The sequence below is a fragment of the Bos mutus genome, chromosome 9 (genome assembly GCF_027580195.1).
Source record: "Bos mutus isolate GX-2022 chromosome 9, NWIPB_WYAK_1.1, whole genome shotgun sequence".
Taxonomy (NCBI): Eukaryota; Metazoa; Chordata; class Mammalia; order Artiodactyla; family Bovidae; genus Bos; species Bos mutus.
Window position 1 is genome coordinate 74,717,663 of NC_091625.1, and position 23,256 is coordinate 74,740,918.

Below are 23,256 nucleotides of genomic sequence, written 5' to 3' on the forward strand. Positions count from 1 at the left end.
TTGAGCAAGTCCCCTCCTGTGTTGGTACTATGACTGCTCTGACCAACAAAATATAGCAAAAGTCCTGAGAATTTTGAGACTAAAACATACAAGAACTAAACGCTTCCACTTCCTTCTTCTGAGAAACAGTCCCTCTCAGAATGCAAACACCATGTGAGAAGTCCAAGCTGGCCATGTGGAAAGGCCACCAGAGGAGAACTGAGGCCGACGCAGAAAGCCCACACCAACTTCCAGGGATGGAAATGAGCCTTTCTGGAAAACCCTGCCCAGTTTAGCCTCCAGATGACTGCAGAACCAACCAACTACATATGAAACAGAAGAACCACCCAGCAGAACCTAGTCAATGCCTTTCCTTGTGTGGGAAAATAACATTGTTATTAGAAGCTACTGCATTTTGTATGGATTGCTATGCATCACACAAAAAAATGAAACACACATCTCTCAAAATAATAAATCAAAGCCCTTTGATGTGTCACTCCTTTCATGTTTCTCAGTTAATCCTCAAGCAAAAGCAAATATAGGCTTTCTCATTGCAGACAGGATATGTGAGGCAGAACTGAAACTCAAAGCAAGCCTCCTAACCCTAAAGCATTTGTTCTTCCCACCACATCTCAGGGGCTGAAATGTGTGAACTCTGCAGGGTCACCACTTGGCTCCCTGCAAATCTGTCCCTTTGGGCACCGTGTGCACCACTTTGGGCACACATCTGCTTCCAGGGTTATGTCACTCCCCCAGCCCTGAATGCCCAGGCAGTGGAGAACTTTTTAAGCAGTATCTTACCAAAGTCAGGAGTCGTCATTAGATGCCCGTCCCCATCCAAATCAAATTTATAAGAGAATATGTACAGTCCCAGGCCTGGAGGTCTAACAATGCCAGTGACTACAGCTGGGTATGTGCCCAACGACCCCTGAAGTTTCATGAGTATAAGAATAAGGAAGAGGATCTAGAAAGTCAAGTGAGTAAAGACTGACTCCCTGAATTTGAGGTCCAGAGTTACGAGTTGGCCTGGACAAAGGTAGCCATAGCTGTGGTGACAAGTGGGGAGAACCACAGCATGAGCCTGGAGTCCCTGCAGTTGGCCAAGAGCACAGGGTGCTGCTGCCGCTGCTAAGTCACTTCCGTCGTGTCCAACTCTGTGCGACCCCATAGACGGCAGCCCACCAGGCTCCCCCGTCCCTGGGATTCTCCAGGCAAGAACACTGGAGTGGGTTGTCATTTCCTTCTCCAATTCATGAAAGGGAAAAGTGAAAGTGAAGTCGTGTCTGACCCTCAGTGACCCCATGGACTGCAGCCCTCCAGGTTCCTCCATCCATGGAATTCTCCAGGCAAGAGTACTGGAGTGGGATGCCATTGCAGGAGGCTATTGATCTGGCATCATGCCTGGCGTGGACAGCCTGAACTTGGCCATGGTTATGAGCATCCTGCTCTTTGAAGGGAAAAGACAACTGCAGGCGAGGGTGGAATGCTAGAGCAGGACAGGAGTTACCATTGAGAGGCAATGTAGAAGCGTCCTCAGCTTAAGGTTATCTCTGTGGTTATTGGGAAAAATAAGAACTTCTCTGACTTTCTGCTCAGCCTCAAAAATAATAAAGGTCAAAGTTCCTCCTGAGATTCCCCCATCTTCCACCCATTTTTATATGTGTGTGCATGTAAATATATGCATTCCGGGTGGTACAGTGGTAAAGAATCCACCTGCCAATGCAGGAGGCACAGGAGATGTGGGTTCGATCTCTGGGTTGGGAAGATCCCTAGAGTAGGAAATGGCAACCCACTCCAGTATTCTTGCCTGGACAATCCCATGGACAGAGGAGCCTGACAGGTTACAGTCCGTGGGTTCATAAACAGTCAGACACAACTGAGCATGCACAAAGAAATGTTGTGTTTATAAACTTCACTCAGCTCACAGGTTGTTTCCTTTTGTCAATTGTAGTACATTGGAATACACACATGTTACTTTTCCTATATCATTACAACAAAATTAATTCAATAATGGAGGCAGGAGTCAAGTGTAAAAAGAAAATCTATTAAACTTTCTAGAAGAAAATACAAATGAATAACTCTCAGATCTATGGATAAAGCAAGAATTTTCACTTAAAAGCAACCATGGAATTCACAAATGATAACAGTTTTGACTATAAAAATGTGTCAAGAATTAACATAATAATTAAACTAAACATCAAACCAAGGAAATGAAGTAATACATTATTGGGGGAAAATATAAGACTGGTATTCTTGACCTGTATACAATTTGTGATTATTTTAAAAGAATCTGGATCAGGTTTCTGGTTTTGATAATTGGGTGCCATTTAATGAGATGTTAGGAACTAGAGGAGGGAACCGACTTCTGTAGGGAAATGAGTTTGAAGGTATCTGTGGGACAACAGTAAGGTGTGGAGTACACAGATGGTTAACCCACAGCTCTGGGGTTCTGGGCTAAAAAGACATAGTAGGGAGACAGACATCTGACACCAAAAAAAGGGCAGTTTGTTCACTTCACATGGACAAAAAGAATGAAACCCAGCTAATCCCCTATATTGTTGCCAGAAACCTGGACAACTAAACCTTTCTACTCTGATCTTTTTATTACTGTAATTACCATGATTATTATCAAAGAAGATTCTATACTATCTTCACAACCCAATATTTTTAAAAATATGTTCTCTTTGAAAGTGTTCTTTTGGAAAATTCAAGTTTCACCCTGAGAATTGATTTTCAAGGCAAGTTTTTTAAAAGATTGGGCTCTGTCAAGGTTTCCTATTGTAAGAAAGAAGGAGGGAGGGAGAAAAGAAGGAGAAGGCGAGGCGAGGAGGAGGAGGGGAAGGGAAAGGAGAAAGAAGTAAAGTCATCCACAGGAACATGAAATGTTTCTAAATAAGTATGTCTCTTCTCTCTGCTACTCCAGTGAGTGTGACACAAAAGATGAAGGGAATATCATCAGAAACAAGGGTCAACATCAGACACGGTATCTCCCTCACAGGACGCATAAAAGATAAGGCTGAAGGGAGCTGATTCCAAGATAATCAGCCAGTAAAACAATAGTAACTATTGGGACAAAGATTTTTTTTTTTTTGAGAGGGATAAAGTTTCTTTTGGAATGAACCAGGCAGAGAATACAAGTGAAGCAGCCTGTTTCTTAGCAAGAGTATACTCAAAGTAATCCAGGGATTATATCAGTCCTCCAGTCAGAGCAGCCCTCCACTCAGGAGAGGCTGGGAACCTAAGGCGAAGAAAGCCTAAAAAGCAATCAGAGTTGCTTTCCTTTTTTTTTTTTAATGTGTTTTCATTGTAATGGGTTGGCCAAAAAGTTTCTTCAGGTTTTTCCACAGGATCATAGGGTTAGGGTTAGAGTCTCATGGAAAAATATGAATGAACTTTTTGGCCAAAGCATAGGTTATATCACCAGATGGCCAATACCGAAATCAGACTGATTATATTCTTTGCAGCCAAAGATGGAGAAGCTCTATACAGTCAGCAAAAACAAGACCAGGAGCTGACTGTGGCTCAGATCATGAACTCCTTTTTGCCAACTTTAGACTTTAATTGAAGAAAGTGGGGAAAACCACTTGACCATTCAGGTATGACCTAAATCAAATCCCTTATGATTATACAGTGGAAGTGAGAAATAGATTTAAGGGCCTAGATCTGTTAGAGTGCCTGATAAACTATGGACAGATGTTCGTGACACTGTACAGGAGACAGGGATCAAGACCATCCCCAAGAAAAAGAAGTGCAAAAAAGCAAAGTGGCTGTCTGAGGAGGCCTTACAAATAGCTATGAAAAGAAGAGAAGTGAAAAGCAAAGGAGAAAAGGAAAGATACACCCATTTGAATGAGAGTTCCAAAGAATAGCAAGAAGAGATAAGGAAGGCTTCCTCAGTGATCAGTGCAAAGAAATAGAGGAAAACAATAGAACGGGAAAGACTTAAAGATCTCTTCAAGAAAATTAGAGATACCTAGGGAACATTTCATGCAAAGATGGGCTCAATAAAGGACAGAAATGGTATAGACCTAACAGAAGCAGAAGATATTAAGAAGAGGTGGCAAGAATACACAGAAGAACTGTACAGAAAGATCTACACGACCAGATAATCATGATGGTGTGTTCACTCACCTAGAGCCAGACATCCTGGAATGTGAAGTGGGCCTTAGGAAGCATCACTACAAACAAACCTAGTGGAGGTGATGGAATTGCAGTCAAGCTATTTCAAATCCTAAAAGATGATGCTGTGAAAGTACTGCACTCAATATGCCAGCAAATTTGGAAAACTCAGCAGTGGATACAGGACTGCAAAAGGTCAGTTTTCATTCCAATCCCAAAGAAAGGCAATGCCAAAGCATGCTCAAACTACCACACAATTGCAGTCATGTCACACGCCAGTCAAGTAATGCTCAAAATTCTCCAAGCCAGGCTTTAGCAATACGTGAACAGTGAACTTCCAAATGTCCAATCTGGTTTTAGGAAAGGCAGAGGAACCAGAGATCAAATTGCCAACATCCGCTGGATCATCAAAAAAGCAAGAGAATTCCAGAAAAAATCTATTTCTGCTTTATTGACTATGCCAAAGCCTTTGACTGTGTGGATCACAATAAATTGTGAAAGAGATGGGAATACCAGACCACCTGACCTGCCTCTGTGAGAAATCTGTATGCAGTCAGGAAGCAACAGTTAGAACCGGACATGGAATAACAGACTGGTTCCAAATTGGGAAAGGAGTACGTCAAGGCTGTATATTGTCACCCTGCTTATTTAACTTATATGCAGAGTACATCATGAGAAACGCTGGCTGGATGAAGCACAAGCTGGAATCAAGATTGCTGGGAAAAATATCAATAACCTCAGATATGTAGATGACACCATCCTTATGGCAGAAAGTGAAGAAGAACTAAAGAGCCTTTTGATGAAAGTGAAAGAGGAGAGTGAAAAAGTTGGCTTAAAGCTCAACATTCTGAAAACGAAGATCATGGCGTCCGGTCCCATCACTTCATGGCAAACAGATGGGGAAACAGTGGCTGACTTTATTTTGGGGGGCTCCAAAATCACTGCAGATGGTGACTGCAGCCATGAAATTAAAAGACGCTTACACCTTAGAAAGAAAGTTATGACCAACCTAGACAGCATATTAAAAAGCAGAGACATTACTTTGCCAACAAAGGTCCGTCTAGTCAAGGCTATGGTTTTTCCAGTAGTCATGTATGGATGTAAGAGTTGGACTATAAAGAAAGCTGAGCATAGACGAACTGATGCTTTTGAACTGTGGTGTTGGAGAAGACTCTTGAGAGTCCCTTGGACTGCAAGGAGATCCAACCAGTCCATCTGAAAGCAGATCAGTCCCGGGTGTTCATTGGAAGGACTGATGTTGAAGCTGAAACTCTAATACTTTGACCACCTGATGCGAAGAGTTGACTCAATTGAAAAGACCCTGATGTTGGGAAAGATTGAGGGTAGGAGGAGAAGGGGATGAGAGAGGATGAGATGGTTGGATGGCATCACTGACTCAATGGACATGAGTTGGGTGGGCTCCGGGAGTTGATGATAGACAGGGAGGCCTGGCGTGCTGAGGTCCATGGGGTTGCAAAGAGTCGGACACGACTGAGCGAATGAACTGAACTGAACTGAACTGATAGGTTTACAGGGCTTCCCGGCTAGCACAGTGCTAAAGAATCCACCTACCAACACAGCAGATGCAGGTCTGATCCCTGTGCAGGGAAGATCTCTAGAGTAGGAAATGTCTACCCACCTCAGTCTTCTTGCCTTCAAAATTCCACGGACAGAGAAGCCTGGCGAGCTACCATCCAAGGGGTTCACAAAGAGTCAGAAGTGACTAGCTCATGCTCATTCACACACACACACACACACACACACAGACACGTATACATTTACAAAGTGAAATAGCATTAAGTAAAAAAGATCTCATTTAAAGAAAGAATCATTTTTACTTATAAGTGGCCAGTCATATGCAATGAAGTGTTTCAAGTGGCTGAGGAAATAACAAAAGTGTTTTTTGATCTCTCTTCTTATTCTCTGGGCTTCAAAAATCTTTGAAATCTGCCACTGGAGACAGAAGAATGAAAACCTTCCCTAGCCTGAGCTCTCCATTGTCTTAGTAAACACTTCACCTCCTGAATAAGTTCTACACTTCTGTAAACTGAGTTCCACCAGTAAAGAACCCTCAACTTAAAGCCCATACCACTGTGAATTCAAATTTATCCAAGTTACAGAATTTCACAAAGAAAAGCAACTCTATTTTCAGCCCTAATTGCAATTAGCCAAGAAAACAAGTACACTTGCAAGGGGTCATGCTCCGAAGTTCTTTCTGGAAGAAAATGCTTAGGAATTTGTATTCCACGTTCCCACAGAAACGATGTTAAATAACACTTGAGCCCACAAAGGCTTACTGACCTCATTGTGTCTCTAAGGCATAAAAACAACTGGCAGGACCAGGCAAGGTGCCTCAGCCCGGGAGTAGGGTGTGCTCCTTCTAGCACCTGGCTTCTCCTTCTTTTTCTCTCACCAACACATTGGTTTATTTGGGTTTTTTTTTTTTTTTCATTTATCTTCATTTATTATAAATTATTTTCATTTATCTTTTTAAAATTGAAGTATAGCTGATTTACAATGCTGTGTTAATCTCTGCTGCACAGCAACATGATTCAGTTATGCAGATATATGCATTCTTTTTTATAGTCTTTTCCATTATGGTTTATCTCAGCATATAGACTACAGCTCCCTGTGCTATACAGTAGGACCTGGCTGTTTGTCCATTCTATGCGATAGTTTGCATCTGCCAGCCCCAAACTCCCGGTCCATGCCTTCCCCAACACCTCGGCAACCACAGGTCTGTCCTCTACATCTGTGACCCGGTCCATGCCTTCCCCAACACTTCGGCAACAACAAGTTGTCCTCTACATCTGCGAGTCTTTTTCTGTTCCATAGCTAGGTTCATTTTAAGGACTACTTTCTGTTATATGCCTTCTGCAGTTCAGCAGCAATCACTCAAGAGGCTATTCGGGAAAACCACTGCCACCTACTCACCTGGAATTGCTCTGGCAAAAGTTATCAGGGGCTTTCTCACCTCCATGTCCATTCATTTCTCTGAAAAATTCAAATTTCCTGACTTCCGACCTCTCTGTTGTTGTTTTCAGCTAGCTCCCTCTTTCCCTCTCACTTCCTCTCTCTGAACTTTCCCCTATTCCTGTCTTACCTCTTGACCACTTCTCTTTCTCACTGGTTGATGCCTTCCTCTATCCATTTTTAAATGCTGGTGTTGTCTGTGTCCTACCATAGGCCCCTTTTTTCATTCTGCCTCTTTCTTATAGGGAGACTCACTTGTCCTCATAATTTAAAATGCCTGGCACATAAGAAGTGCTTTCGCTGTTATCCTTCAAAATCCAATTTAAATATCACCTCCTGCCCAAAGCCTTAGCGAACCTCCTCCACACTCCCTTCAGCAGAAGAATCCTCTGTCATTTGTGCTCTCCAAGCACTTAATATAAACTTCTAGAATGGCCATCAGCAATCAGCATAACCTATTCTATCTTAATAGGCTGGCCGCCTGCACCAGACTGTGAGCCCCTCAACAGAAGGGTTGATTTCATTGAATTCTATTCGATAAGCATCAGTAAGTGTGACCACTTCATGATCAAGCTCACATCTACAGGTCAAGCAAAGAAATAGAAGACCTGGGGCATGTCAAGATCCATAAAATGTGATCTTTGCCCCCAAGGAACTTAATTCACATTTGAGTAAAAAAGACAGATATCAAAATCAATAACTAAACACCAAGAGGGGGAAATGCAATATTCATTCATTCAATCCATCCATAGATATCCAGTGCCTTTTAAGTGCCAAGCACTGTATAAAGTGCTAGAGATACAGGATAAACAAGACAGACAAGGAAAGGAGACATGGAATTATATTTTAATGATCCTTTGAAGTACCTGAAACTGCTGCTTCTATGTCAGACCTTTCTAACAAAGGATTTCTCATTATCCTTCTACATTGGACTTGATTTTTTCGGTTGTTCCTTCTTAGTCATTTCACATATGATGCAAGACTTATGAAGCAACAGCTTTTTCTTTTATATCTGCCAAAGAATCAAGTAAATGAGTTAAAATGTACTTAATAGCTTTTAGGAGATTATTTTAAGAGGTAACAGACTAACATAAACATGTAATAAAAAAATTACACAAGTCTTAAAGAGGGGCTAAAAAATAAAAAGTTAAATAGTTCCACGATTACTCTTAGCTTAAATGAAAAAGCATGCTAAGCTCCAGCTCATAAATAACTATACAATATGTTGGGCTCAGGAAGGAATTTTCCTGGCGACCACATATTACATACACATTATAATTCAAATGTTGGGCAATACTTTCTTCTATGGCTAAAGGGGACAATTACAAGACTTGAGAAGGTAATTCTCATAGACTAAATATATTGTCATCAGAAGCTTATAAGTCAGTCAAAGTCTTAAACGGAGCTTTCAGAATTGAGACCAGCTAACTGAAAACTGAAAGCAGATCAGGACCTTGGATTCTCCAGTAATAGTTTTTTTTTTTTTCCCCCTCTGTTAATGCTCTTAGAAAATCTTCTCAAATTAAGTTGGCTTATCCTCTGGCATGGAATCTGTTTAGGGAACACACTCTAGCTCCCCTGACAAATACACCAAGGAGAATCAGCCCCAGGAAAGTGCAATTTAAAAACAGAAAAATCAAGACTGCTTCATACATCTGTCTCTGCAAACTTATTCCAACATGTCTAATGATATTTTCAGAGGGAAGCACAAACCTATTAAATAATGGTGGGTCCGGGAAAATTAAGGCATGCCAACATATAAAATCATAGTATAACTTTGTTCAAAATTCCCAAATGGCGTCACAACACAGCGGCAGAACTGTTCTTGTTTTGTGTGAACAACTTACTTGTTTCTGATGATTCTAATTCCAAGATTGAAAATGAATGGAGGGCTTCCCTGGTGGCTCAACGGTAAGGAATGTGCCTGACAATGCAGGGGACATGGGTTCGATCCCTCATCGGGGAAGATCCCACATGCCACAGGGAAACTGGGCCCGTGCGCCACAACTACTGAGCCTGTGCTCTAGAGCCCGGGAGTTACAGCTACCGAAGCCCGAGCACCCTAGAGCCTGCGCTCCACAGTAACAGAAGCTCCCCCAGTGAGAAGCCCGTGCACCACAGCTAGAGAAAAGCCCACATGATAATGAAGCCCCAGCAGCAATGATGACCCAGCACAGCCAAAAAATAAATCTTTTCAATGAATGGAAATGCTAACCACTCAATTCATCCTATCATGTGTAAAATTGATAGCTAGTGGGAAGTATTAACAGAGCTTAGCTCTTTGATGACCAAGAGGGGTGGGATGGGGTGGGATAGGAGGGAAATAAGTAATCAGGAGAAGCTACCAGTCTTGGATAATCAAGAGATTATCCATCATGAAGAATGTTCATATATATTTAACAAGATGAAATCTGCTTTTTTAATAAAATCCGACCAGATGCAGAGTCCTGAACTCAGTGAAGCTTGAAAATTGTGAAGTAGCACTGTTGTTACCTAACTTTCACCAAACAGTGAAAGTATGTGTTAACGCTGGAAGAAAACCAAAGAGATAGAGCAATATCTTAACTTTGGTTCCAAGTGTTTAAGCGATTTGGCTGATGTAGAAAAGTGTCGCTCTCATGTTATCAAATTTTACCTTCTCCAAGATTTCCTAAAGGGGCACCGAATGATAGTTATAAATGTAACCATAAAACTCCATAGACGTTACTTAAGCTCAGTCACCTACAATTCTTGTCTGCCATTTGTCTGACTTCTGTTCCCTTAAACAAAGAATCAAAAAGAGAATTTTGTCTGAATTTTTAAACATTCCATAAATCCAAGCAAGCCATTCCTTAACCCTATTATTCATGAATACTGATGAATATTTACATGTTAGCAGCTTGTAAATGCTTCTGCAATTTACCTTCTTAATTGGCACATATTTGCATCTAACTCATTGCTTCAAAAGAACCTTAAAAAGTGAACTTTGTAAATATATTATGTTTGTGATAAATACAGATTTTGTCACTTATACCTTGATGTGAGGGCTTCCCTGCTGGCTCAGTGGTAAAAAAACCTGCCTGCCAATGCTGGAGACTTGGGTTCGATCTCTGGCTCGGGAAGATCTCTTGGAAAAGAAAGCGAAAACCCACTCCATTTGCCTGAAAAAAATCTACTTGCCTGGAAAATCCCATGGACAGAAGAGCTTGGCAGGCTACCCAGTCCATGGGTTCAAAAAGAATCAGACACAACTTAGCAACTAAGCAAGAACAACTTTGGTGTGACATAAATCAATCAAAATTAACACTTATGACCAAGTGTGCCACTCATTTGAATATATGCTCGAAGGACCAGTCAACACTAACAAAATACTCCTGGAAATTAAATGTTAAGTCAAAAGCATAGCTGACTGTGCAAAAGATTTCATAATGCTGACAAGCCTTAATTTTAGACTTTGGAAACAAAACAAATGCAGATATGCAGGTCAACATTCTAGTAAACACAGCAGGATCAGTCCTTGGTAACGCACTCACGTGTCATATTTAATGATTAAATACATGTTCTACACTATTGCATTTATAAAGGAAAGAGGAATCTAGGATTCTGTTTAGAGTCAAGCCTAGCATTTCCTTTCCAACTTTATTTCAGATTTACCAACTGCCAAATGTACTTTAAGCACCTAGGCTATTGGCAGTACTAAGTTGCTGGGCAAGAAAAGTTAAGCCAACTATTCTCACCATAACTCACGCGCAAGCTACAACACTGTTCTCGAATTTCAGTAGGTCAAGCCAAGCAACTTACATCCCAATCCTGTTTTGCAACTAACAACACACACACACAAAGAGATACATTAGGTTGTAAAGCCAGATTCTGCCCCTCTACATGGCCTAGAAATCTTTTCTTACTCTGACTGTATATAAATAGTTAACAGTAAATGGACCAAGAATTAGTTTCAAAAAACTAAAATCTTACTGTCCAGATCTAATTATCTGAATTTTCACTGGATCAACCAAAACTAGTTTCCCAAGATCAATTTCTAGAAATTGTCTTGATAGAGCTAACATACATCAATTGTACGCGTGTGACTCAAAAACAATTAGAAAGGTTATGTAAAGTATACATTAATAACTATGATTAGGAACTTCAAAGGTAGCCCAGATTTCAAACTTAGTCATTTTTATATATACCGTAATACAGATACAGTCCTGCATACATCACTGTATCTAATACATGTCTGCCATTCAAATTCCATTATCTAAATGGAATTCTGTTTGTTTAATAGGCTCATTCTGGACAAGCCATTCAGTAACTCTGCATTCAACCTGACTGCTGCTGCTGTTGCTGCCAAGTCGCTTCAGTCGTGTCCGACTCTGTGCGACCCCATACACGGCAGCCTACCAGGCTCCCCCGTCCCTGGGATTCTCCAGGCAAGAACACTGGAGTGGGTTGCCATTTCCTTCTGCAATGCAGGAAAGTGAAAAGTGAAAGTGAAGTCGCTCAGTCATGTCCGACTCTTCTCGACACCATGGGCTGCAGCCTACCAGGCCGCTCCATCCATGGGATTTTCCAGGCAAGAGTACTGGAGTGGGGTGCCAAATTTCCTGTCAACCAAGGACCATACATAAACCCCAGGTATTATCAACAAACAAGCAACACAATTCAATCATGGACTATAGCCTAAGGAATCTTAAATTGATACTACACCACTGGTGTGTTGCAATTACCTAAAATAGCCTCAATTTTTTTCACAAACTAAAAGGACTAATACAAAAGAATTTTGAGCCAGATCAAATTTCACTACTATAAAAACAAAATATAAGAAAAAAGATTCTAAGTCTCAGGTAGTAACTCTACTTCTTTCTATGAGTCAGAATATAAAAATTCTTCTTTGTTAAAGAATTAATTACAATACTTCCCTGAGGTCAATTTAGTGAGAGTCTGTCAATATTTATAAAAGACCCTAAAGATTTTTAATACAATTGAGTACTTATTTACATAATTTTGAACATGATACTGATTTCATATAAAAATAAATGAAGAGCCTAATGCATAGTTCACAGATGTGTAAGCTTTTGGTCTTCAATGCATTTTCACATTTATCTTCACAGTAATGTACATTGTTCTCATGTGTCCCATTCAGTGAAATCACCCATATTATGAAGTCCGTAAGAGTTTCCTTGGATTTTTCACTTATTCACTACTTAGAATATCACCTTGCATTTGATAGGCTTATTAAATAATTACTTATTAAATTGTTGAATTCAATGGGCAGACTGAAAGATCATAAAAGGCAGAAATTACACTCAGCCTAATTCTGTGCAGATCTTAGAAAGAAATCTTGCAGATTTTTAAGTAGTCAACTTTAATGTCTATGATGAGAAGGCTGTAATTTAAATGTTCTCAAACAGAAAATTTATTTCTAGGAGACAAGAGAGCATAGTTATAAATGAACAGACTCTGAATTTTGCCTCTCAGCGTTAAGTCCCTCATCTATTTGGATCTGATTTCCATATATGCTGTGAGATAAGAAACCATATTCATTTTTATTCAACTATTACAGCCCCATGAGTTAAATACATTCTCATTTCTCAATAAATAAATGAACAGACTCTGGGATCAGACAGCCTCAGATTCAAAACTTGGTTCCATCAAGTGGCACTGGGAAAGTTGATTACCTCTGCTGGGTCTCAATTTCCCCATATGTAAAACTGATCTATTGATGCCATCTAACTCATAAACATTAAATAAGGAATATGATTGGGCATGTAGAGTAATTGGTATGGCACCCAGCACACAGTAACACATGGTGTTCATTTGGGTAGCACTGGCCTTAAATTGGGCTTCCATGGTGGCTCAGACGGTAAAGCAACTGCCTGTTAACGCGGAAGACCTGGGTTCAATCCCTGGGTCAGGAAGATCCCCTTGGGAAGGAAATGGCAACCCACTCCAGTACTCTTGCCTGGAAAATTCCATGAATGGAGGAGCCTGGTAGGCTACAGTCCATGGGGTCGCAAAGAGTCGGACACGACTGAGCAACTGCACTGGTTGGTTCACTGGCCTTAAGCTACAAAGATCAAAGTAATATATTTGGTATGTAGAGTTTTATAGCAAATTTGCTAGTCCTCTAAAATATTATAAGCATTTTTTTCTGTAAAAGAGAAACCTATTTGAAGGCGTCTGGACTACTGAAGTTCCTATTAGTAATAATGATTTCCCGGTATATGAATAGAGCTGGGTTTGCAGACACTGTAAGCAACACACCAGTCTATTCTGACTTGGTTCTGGTCAAGCCATGCTCTGGGAATTATCTGATTTAAAAAAAAACAACAACCATTAATTGTCCTTCTAGTGATAAAACCATTTGATAATGCTTTGGGGATAAACATTAAGTTGTATAAAACTGATAGTACTGCAAATAATATCCGTCCGCAGCAATACAAAGAAATATTCTTTGGTAGAGATACAATTGATTTCCATCCTGTAGAAAAGATGACTCCAGCATTTATACCTATAGAATTGTCTTACAACATATTAGTCAGTTTGGCATCTATTAGCAAATCATTTCAGCATTCCTGATTGTGTGTGTGTGTGTGTGTATGTGAAAGAGAGAGAGAGAAATCTCGACTTTTCAAATTCTCCTTATCATGGACCAAGATGTTAGAACTGATCCTCTTAAACAGCATATGTGTTTTGAAATGTTTTTCACTGCAAGGGGAAAACACCTGGATTATTCAGAACTCTGAAGACATGAGTTTGACTCCCTACTCAGCCAGTTGATTTATTCTGGCCAAAGTCAAATACCCTTCTCCAAGGAGGAGTTTTCTCAACTGTGACATATAGAGCAACTACACTGCCACATCTATGTATTTTCTGGAGCACATAAGATAATCAAAAGAGGACTCCATTGCATAAAACAACACACATTTATATTATCACCCTCATGTAGCCACATGACATCACCTACACACCGGTGTGAACAAACTATAAACCTGGAAAACACTCAAGAGGTAGGTAAGAGCTGCCATGGCCCCAAGACAGCAGGAATCAGGCTCCTGGTCCTCGATAGCCTCAGCTCTAAACTTATCTTTGTCACAAGAAACTGTTTGGAAGGACTGATGCTGAAGCTGAAACTCCAATACTTTGGCCACCTGATGTGAAGAACTGACTCATTTGAAAAGACCCTGATGCTGGGAAAGATTGAAGGCAGGAGGAGAAGGGGACGACAGAGGATGAGATGGTGGGATGGCATCACCGACTCAATGGACATGAGTTTGGGTAAACTCCGGGAGTTGGTGATGGACAGGGAAGCCTGGAGTGCTGTGGTCCATGGGGTCACGAAGAGTCGGACACGACTGAGCAACTGAACTGAATGTGATATCAAGAGGTACTTGACATGTCATAGCCTAGGTTTCCTTAATTCTTTGGGGGTGACTTTCAAATAAGAAATAGGAGTAACTAAGATTTTGAAAGGACAATGAATTTTCCAGGCAAGAGTACTGGAGTGGGTTGCCATTTCCTTCCCAAGGGAATCTTCCTGACCCAGGGATTGAACCCAGGTCTCCCGCGTTAACAGGCAGTTTACCGTCTGAGCCACCATGGAAGCCCAATTTAAGGCCAGTGCTACCCAAATAAAGTGATAGCTTCCTCAAAAAGAGGGCTTCCCTCATAGCTCAGTTGGTAAAGAATCTGCCTGCAATGTGGGAGACCTGGGTTTGATTCCTGGGTTGGGAAGATTTCCAGAGTATTCTTGCCTGGTGAGTCCCATGGACAGAGGAGCCTGGCAGGCTACAATCTATGGAATCGCAAGTGTTGGATATGACTTAGTGACTAACCCACGATCAGGCAAATACCCAGTTTTACATGGTTTGGAGTCAACAGTCAAATGGCCTGACATCCACTAATAATTCACTAGGGTAGTTCCGCTCTGTTTCTGTCTCTTATGGAGTGCGTTGCCATTTCCTTCTCCAATGCATGAGTGAAAAGTGAAAGTGAAGTCGCTCAGTCGTGTCCGACTCTTAGCGACCCTGTTGGACTGCAGCCTACCAGACGCCTCCGTCCATGGGATTTTCCAGGCAAGAGTACTGGAGTGGGGTGCCATTGCCTTCTCCACTTAAGAGGTCTTAGAAGAGACTAAAAGTGTTGGAAAATACTAATGCAATTGGTCAGAACTACTTTTAGAGCCTTACTGTACCAAAGAATATAACTTGCTTCCTGTATGAATCATATACCAAAGGCAATTGCTTTGCCCATTGTTGATTACCTATTGTAACAGAAAAGGCTGGTATGTAATGAAATGTTTACTGCTACACTGTGCAACTCCTGAAGCATTTAAGTTACACAGATTGGCTCTGCTAGGATTTCTAGTAGGAGACTCTAAGAACATTAAAATTTTTTTTTCTCCTCTCTTCTCTGTCTCCTAAGAAGACTGCCACAAGGTAGCCTGGATTCTGTATCTTTTAGTTTTTATATTTTCTTCAGAAAAAAAATTACAAAATAAAACACATTAAGATGTTAGGTACTCACTTTAAATTTTTGTTGGTACAATTCGACAAGACTTTAAAATCAGCTTTGCCTTATACCCTGTCTCCTTCTCTAATAATCTGACACATATTTTGATGGGTTCCTTAAGTCAGCATCTTCAGCCAGAGATAAAGGCCAATATAGAAAAACAATGAAAGCAGTCAGTGTATTAGAATCATCAATGGATTTTAAAATAAGTTATCATTTTGCTCTGCTTTCCTATTTTTCTTTTATGCCACTAATAAAACTTGCAAATCGAACTTTGCTCCCTGAAAATAAGGGGAATCTTTCTTAAACAAAGCCAGTTTCCCTACTTAACTATATCCAGTTTACAGGATGGTGAGGCGGTTTTCTTCAAGATGTACCTTTCCCAAGGCTGTTGGTAACCGGTTTCTTCCTGATACCCACAAAGCTGTAGTTCCTGCAACATTGTCCACGCCCACCTCACTTACTACAGTCTCAACTCTCATCCTGCCTCAGGCAGAGTGGGGTGCTGCTCAAAGGGAACACTTGGGACAACTACTTGCAAAGCAGAACCAGTTGGTACCTGTTGGTGGAAACTCGCATATTCATTGGGCTTTGTGCTTGTCGATCTCCCACTGCTCCACAAAGAAGCCGTGAACCAGTTTTATCCTGCAAACCAGAAACAGGAACTGAACGGGCCGCTAACCAGGCCTCCAAAACAGGAAGCAGGGGACAGTCCCCGTAGCCACCGGAGGGGAACTAATTCGTAGCAGACGACTCCCAGAAGGCTGGCAGCAGCCAAGGCCACTGGTGAGACAAAGCCAAGTTGTGTGCCTATAATTAGGCTTCACCTAGAGGTGGAACCGACTGTAACTCTCAACTGACGACTCTATGAAGCAGACCAAAGGTGACCAAGTTGAGCCAAGGAGCCAGGAGCCTGGGAAGCAGGATCAATGATGACAATCTGCACTTGACTATTTAGGGTAAGAAATGAGTGCTCTACAAACAAGTGTACTTTGTGTTTTGGAGTTTTCTTTTTAGCTTTGCTTTTTTTCTAATTTTCTAGTAAAATCCTTTTTGGAAAATTTTGCCTCCAAGAAAGCAAGAGGAGGCACAGTGCTCCGGGCTCCCACAGGGTGGCAATGATATGCCAGCAAAAAACACAAGCGTGGCTCCACTGGGATAATTTTTTTTAACCCCTTCCTAAACTAGACCTTTTTTTTTTTTTTTTTTTTTTATGAGTTTGCCAATATTTGCTCTTTTGATAATTTTCTAAGGCTTGTTCCTTGGTTGAAGAAAGACTGACTGGAAGTGGGAAGGGGCTTGTAGGTGGTCTAGATCAGAGGTTCTCAAACACCATTCTGTTGATTGGCATGATAGAGTTTTTTATCCATCATGGCGAAATAGGAAAAATAAAATGCATTTTCCCATATATTTACTGTATGTAAAAAGCTATTCTTTAAGATTATGTTTCCCTAATTTAACATTAAAAAGAATGTCTTTTTAAGAAATAGTGGCAGTAGTTGGCTGGTTTTTGAGTTTTCTTTTTCTTTTTAATATCCTTACTTGGAAAAATAAAATCATGACAAATTCATGTCAATCTTCAACTTTTTAAAAACCAGTTCATGGGAACCACTATTTAGGAAATACTGACACCACCTTCTCCAAGTATATGAGACAGTATGGATAAAAGCTTCATTGGATTTAAAAGCAGAAGATGCAGAAGTGGGCTGGAAGATTCTCAGGAACTTCTCATTCTGAGATATACAGGATACAAAGGTTATGTTTGCTTTGTTTTGTTATCAAATAAGATTGGAAGTCCTAGGGAGCTGTGCTGGAAGCAAGTGAAACCAAACCCAGAAAGTTCAGATGCCTGTCCAGTGACATGGCCAAATAGGAGACTATTATCACAAGCAAGGCAGGAACACTACACAGATGAAAATATAAAGGCTAAATTCTTAAAATTTTGACCTGCATATGTTTCCTTCCTGTTCCCCACTGCTGCTACTGGGTGATAGGCTGAGTAAGAGATTGCAATCTACAGAAAGCCTGCCTAAGAGAAAGGCCAGGGGATACAATGGTAGTTTGGGTGAGGGGCGGGGGGCGCGGTGTGGAGGCAGGGAAGGGGGAAACAGGCAGCCATTCAATTGTGAGCCCCCTAAGAAGGAGTGAGGTGGCCGTGAACAGAACACTGTCCCTGGGTCTTAGATCAGCTGGAATTCAAAGACCATAAATAGGTTTGGAGGGGGTGAAGGTGAAAGTGTTCCTAGATCTCCTGCTGACATCGCTTCCTCCTTCGCTGAACATCCTTCTTCCTCCCTCACCGTCCCTCACCTCCCTCCTCTCCCCAAAACTTCCCAAGCCTTCCTTTGTCCCCTGCCTCACCACAGCCTCTCCTTCCAACACCATCAATCCAAAGTGATACTCCTACATCCAGCCAAGACACTACCAGAAGCTAGGTAAATACATGTTACCAATTCTAACTCAGGGCAAGATGGACTCAAAGTCTCAGTTTTAGGTTGGCCAGCAACATAATTTTACTGCTTAAATAGACAAAGGGGCTCCAGACTTCAAGTACATTGAGTTAGGAGGGCTCTTACAGGCTAGACCCAAATCTAACCACCATCTATAATACTGTTTCTAAGAAAAAGTGTGCTTCTGGTTCTAAGCAGCAACCTTAAATCATTTAGGCTGAATGAATGAATATAACTCCTTTATGGTTCAGTTTTCTCATAAGCAAATAGGGGAATAATAAAGTCTATCCCAGCTATACTTTGCAAAAGTAGTGTTCATTTTTTTAAAAAAATTTGATTCCCTGCCATTTGGGGCCTATCTACCTCAGTGGAATAGCTCTGCATCACTAACTTCTGTATCACTGACATTTGTATCACTAATATCGCTTAGCTTTTCTAGAAACTTACTGTCTACAATGCAGGGGTCTGGGAAGGGGTGTTATTAGCCTGTCAACCGACATCTCTGAGTGATAGTCTTGTATATATGATGAATTTTCATAAAATATTGGATAGAATATTAGTTTCAAGATGGAAATGAAAGAGAGAATGACAAGGGTAGTCAAAGAACAAACTTGATGATAGTTGAACAATAATCAAATAGGAAAAATCAGTGAAAACCTGTAACTGCAATCTACTCTTTAGAAAACCCCCGTACACATAAAGAGCAGAAGCTTGTAAAAATGTAATCAAACTACTTCAACGCCAACATTCCATTTTAAATGTTGAGGCCCTTGTAAATCCTCCTTGTTTACCATTCTATCTCAGGTTAGGGGTCACCTCTGACCCACCCTTCTTCCAGTTTGATTCTAGAGGCTACTTCCTGGAAGCCCAAAGCATTCTGCAAGGATGCTCACAATCAGGAATCTGCACTTGAATCTGTGCTGCTCACCAACCCTGAGCTCCTGGAGATGGCAACATTATATATACACGCGGTTCATTCATCTCTAAGAACTGAAGTGATTCCTTTTTAAATCAATACTGCTATAATTTTAAAGTACAGAATTTAGGGCTGGAGGGAATCTCAGAGACCAGTTATTACAACTCTTCTCTGAGATTTTAAATGATTTGCTCCAGGCAGTGGCACCCCACTCCAGTACCCTTGCCTGGAAAATCCCATGGACGGAGGAGCCTAGTAGGCTGCAGTCCATGGGGTCACTAAGAGTCAGACACGACTGAGCGACTTCACTTTCACTTTTCACTTTCATGCATTGGAGAAGGAAATGGCAACCCACTCCAGTGTTCTTGCCTGGAGAATCCCAGGGACGGGGGAGCCTGGTGGGCTGCCATCTATGGGGTCGCACAGAGTCGGACACGACTGAAGTGACTTAGCAGCAGAGAAGAACCAAGACCAGAATCCAGATCGTGAAACTCTTGTTCAGATGCTCTGTCCTAGCCCACCTTGCTGCCTTCCTTTGCAAACTCATAGGATTACATGAGAGAATCCTAGAAATTTACTTTCATCTCCCCTCTCTCCCTCCATCCCTGATCCAATTGTTTAGGCCACTGAAGGAGACAAAGGACCTTACTCAGAATTACATGGTTCAGAGCAGAGTCAGGATAAAGACTCAGACCAAACTAGAGGGATAAAGTTCTTCCCACTATGTCATAACGATTCAACTTTAACGTGGCAGTAGTAGATGTAGAGAAGAGGTCAGCATGGGGCCAAAATCTTACCAGGCCTGTTTTTGCAAGGCCTGCAAGCTAGGAATGGTTTTTCTATTTTTTCCATGGTTGAGGAAAAAAAAGAAAAAATCAAAAGAATATCACTTTGTGAATAATGAGATATAAATTTCATAAATCTGACAACATCCATTAACCAAGTTTTGTTGGAATACAGCCATGATGATTTATTTAGATCCTCTTTATGGCTCCTCTTGAGTAACACCTGCAGAGCTGAGGAGGTGTGAGAGGCACCTCCAGGGAAATCTAAAACGTTTATGCCATCTGGCCCTTTACAGAGGACAAGCAAGTGCTCTCTTAGAAATCAGAAGTTGAGTTCTACTACTGTTCACCTTGGCCTCCCTCAGTTTAGAAAAACAAAACCGATACCATTTTCATTCTGTCACATCTTCAACGTTTTCTTGCTGAATGAGAGATTTGAGGGTTTGTGTCACAGGCAGGGGTGAAACTGGGGCCTGCCTTGGTTGAGCTCACCAGTGGGATGGGACAGAGCGGGCCCAGAAACACTGGTCTCCCTAGAATGTGCCCTCCTCCCCACTATTCCACATTGCACACAATGGCTCACAAGGTCCCTGCCAGCTCTCCACCACGAGTTTGATGTTTCCCTCTCTTAATTCTGAGAATAAATCAGTCCAGCTAAATGGAGGTAGCAAGGGTGAAGCCAGACCTTTTAGAGTCAGGCACCCAAAGTGGGACCCTCCATTGACCAGTTGTTACCCATGACCTTGAGCCAGTGATGGAGCCCTTGGTTTTCTCATCTAAGAAGATAGCTAAGTACTTCCCTCATGGGCTTGTTTGGAGTATTAAATGAGATACATTTCAAATGTCTGGTACCTTCTAATCTTTCTCTCTCCCTTTCCCAGAGATAGTATTTGGAGAATAAACATTACATGAACCTTGTTAGGAAAGTCTTTCAAGTTAGCTTAAAGATTATTTTATAAAAAAATACCCAATCTATCAAAACAATAAAAATAGGCTTAGCATTTCATTGGGTGTTTTCCTCATATATCTTTCAGTTCTTTGAAGCTTTTTCCAAATTATAATCCAAAAATAAAAATGCTGTAATTTTTAGAAACATTTATGTAATTTTTATAGCAAGTCACACAACCAAGCTAAACTATATTCTACCCATTTCCAGTTATGAAGACTAAGACAGTAAAATACACCAGAACCAGAAAATCCTAGTTTATTCAATCTGGCTTCCTTAACATGAAATTCTTGTTCTTAAAATATTCAGTTTTGGCTGAATTCCAAGACTGAAATAAGCCTTCTTCAGGTGTTCTGAAAAGACTGAAGAGAATCAGAACTGGAAACAAGATTGGAATATAAAACCTTCTATGTGATCACAATGCAAGAAACTTATTGTCTGAAAGCACCATTAAATCAAATTTTATGCCCACACTTATAAAAAAATAAATATGTATATATATTCTCAACATTGGTTGTACAGGGTGCTAAAGGTTAATTTCAATAACATGCTTTTATCTCTAACATTTGCTAACAGATAGCAAATTGCTTCAGTCCCTTGAATTGCAGTGACACTTTCTGAAATCTGTAATAGGCTGAAAAGATTTTTTTTCATGAATTACTCTAGCAGTCACTTTAATGGGCACACTTTAATGGCCAATCTAACTTAGTTATTAAAACTGGGTATCAGCGTTTTACATAATGTTAAATTATCTACTTGCCAGCCCATAGGGGTATATGGAGTCATGAAAAATAGACTCTGCTCTTTTTCACCAAAATTCCAACAGAGATATCACGCAAGTTTAGTGTTAAGTTAAAAAAGTTGCTTTTGAAAGTAATTACTTGAAAATTCAAATTGGTAGGAGATGGGAAATCAAGCCACTAAACTTCAGGGAAAGGGAGCTGGGAAGATCGTGACATAACATGCAAATTCACACAGATCCGCTCTGCGTGCAGCTGGCTGCGTGGCAGAAGTCAGAATTTTTGTACTCTCAAAAGTACACGGAAAAAAATGAGGACATCTTCTAAAACAGGCACAGGTATATATAGAAGGAAAATGTGGGCCAAATCTAACAGAAGAGAAACCAAAACACTGAATAAGGCAGGGCTGACTGGGACAAATAACTCGCACTGCAGGGGAACAGAAGTTCTTCAAGAGGACCCCACGCACCCCGGGACTCCCAGCGCGGGCCGGCGGCCGGGCGGTCAGACTCTCTGCCCCGAGCTGCGAGCGCCCCGAGCAGTCACGCAGCGCCGCTCGCTGCCCCTAAGGTGGGGCAAGAAGTAAATAAGTAAGATGCTCAATTGCTGCCCAGAAACTGATCGATTTTTCCTATGGGGGCGGGGGGGTGGGGTGGGAAACAACAGCTTTCCCTTTGCGGTGGCCCCTGACCGCGGAGGCTGGGGCCCTGCATTGTTAAATCGCACGCACCTGCATTGTAAAATCGGTCCAGCACCGCAGTTTCCCCAAAGTCCAGTTTCCCAAAATGCAGGGTCTCCAGGGCGGCGCCCACCGTCTCGCACGCCTCCCGCAGGCACTGCAGGGCCTCGCTCTCGGCCACCACCAGCTGCCCCTGGCTCGCCTCGTTGATGACATAGGCCACCGTGGTCCGTCGGCCGCCTCCGCCCCAGAGTTGCCCCGGCACCGGGTGGCGCTGCTCCCGGAGGTGGCACTGGGACACCCGGCGCCGGGAGCGGCGGCACTTTCCACGTTCCAGAAGCTGCCCGGTGGCGGCGGTGGCAGCTGGTTCTCCTCGCCCTCGGCCGCCGTCGCCGCTCCTCCCCTCCGGTAGCTGCCGCCCTCGGCGAAGGGTGGCACGGAGAAAGTGATGCCCTCGCCCGCCTCCGCGCTCATCTCTCCCGGCCGGACTGCCGCGGCGGCGTCGCCCGCCCAGCCGCACCGTCTGGCCAGCCACAGCTCAGGGCTGCTCCGCGCGCGCCTGGCTAAGCAGCTGCCATCCCGCGTCGCGCCTTCCGCGCCGCGCCGCCGCCTCCTCTCCGGCGCCCTCTCCCCCGAAGGGACGCCGCTGCCCGGCGGCGGCTCGCCCCTCCTCGGCGCCTCCGTGGCCGCGCCGCTCGCCCGCTGCAGGGTGTAGAGTACAAGGGGTGGGGAGGCCGGCTGAGCGGGAAGGGACAGCGCTTCCTTTTCTTGGCCGGCGGACAAGTCGGCTCGCGAACCTGCTAGGCGGTGCGGCTCAAGGGCGCCGCTCTCCGGGTGCGGTGCGCCCTGGCCCCCGGGGAGCGCGGTCCCGGCTCCTTCAGTGCCAGGCACCCTGGGAGGGGCCGGGGAGTGCGCCCTCTGGGTGGGGAGCTACCTGGCCAGCACCTCGCGGGCGGGCAGACTCCCTGGACCGCGTCCCGGAACAGCGGCAGCGGCCGCCGAGAGGATCCGCCTCCTTCCTCGGCGGCAGCTCCCCTTCATCGGCTCTATTTCCTCCTCCTGCCCCGGCCCCGTTCTCTTCCGATCGCCGCGGCCGCTTCGTCCCGGCACTAGCCGGTCGCTCGAGTCTCGCCGCTCCTTGCAGCCGCTCGCCAGGTCCGCCACCGGCTTTTTGCCGCCCAC

The 23,256-nt window shown here is 42.8% G+C and overlaps 1 protein-coding gene across 1 annotated transcript in view; it reads right to left on the reverse strand.

The window, feature by feature from the left end:
- The window catches only part of MAP3K5 (mitogen-activated protein kinase kinase kinase 5), a 229,254-nt gene extending 206,264 nt beyond the window's left edge, over positions 1 to 22,990 (reverse strand). The window contains 2 exon segments of the mRNA XM_005899101.3: positions 22,126 to 22,323; positions 22,326 to 22,990. Of these exon segments, the coding sequence (XP_005899163.3) occupies positions 22,126 to 22,323; positions 22,326 to 22,548 (421 nt within the window). The 5' untranslated portion in view covers positions 22,549 to 22,990.
- Positions 22,991 to 23,256: the final 266 nt, after the last annotated feature.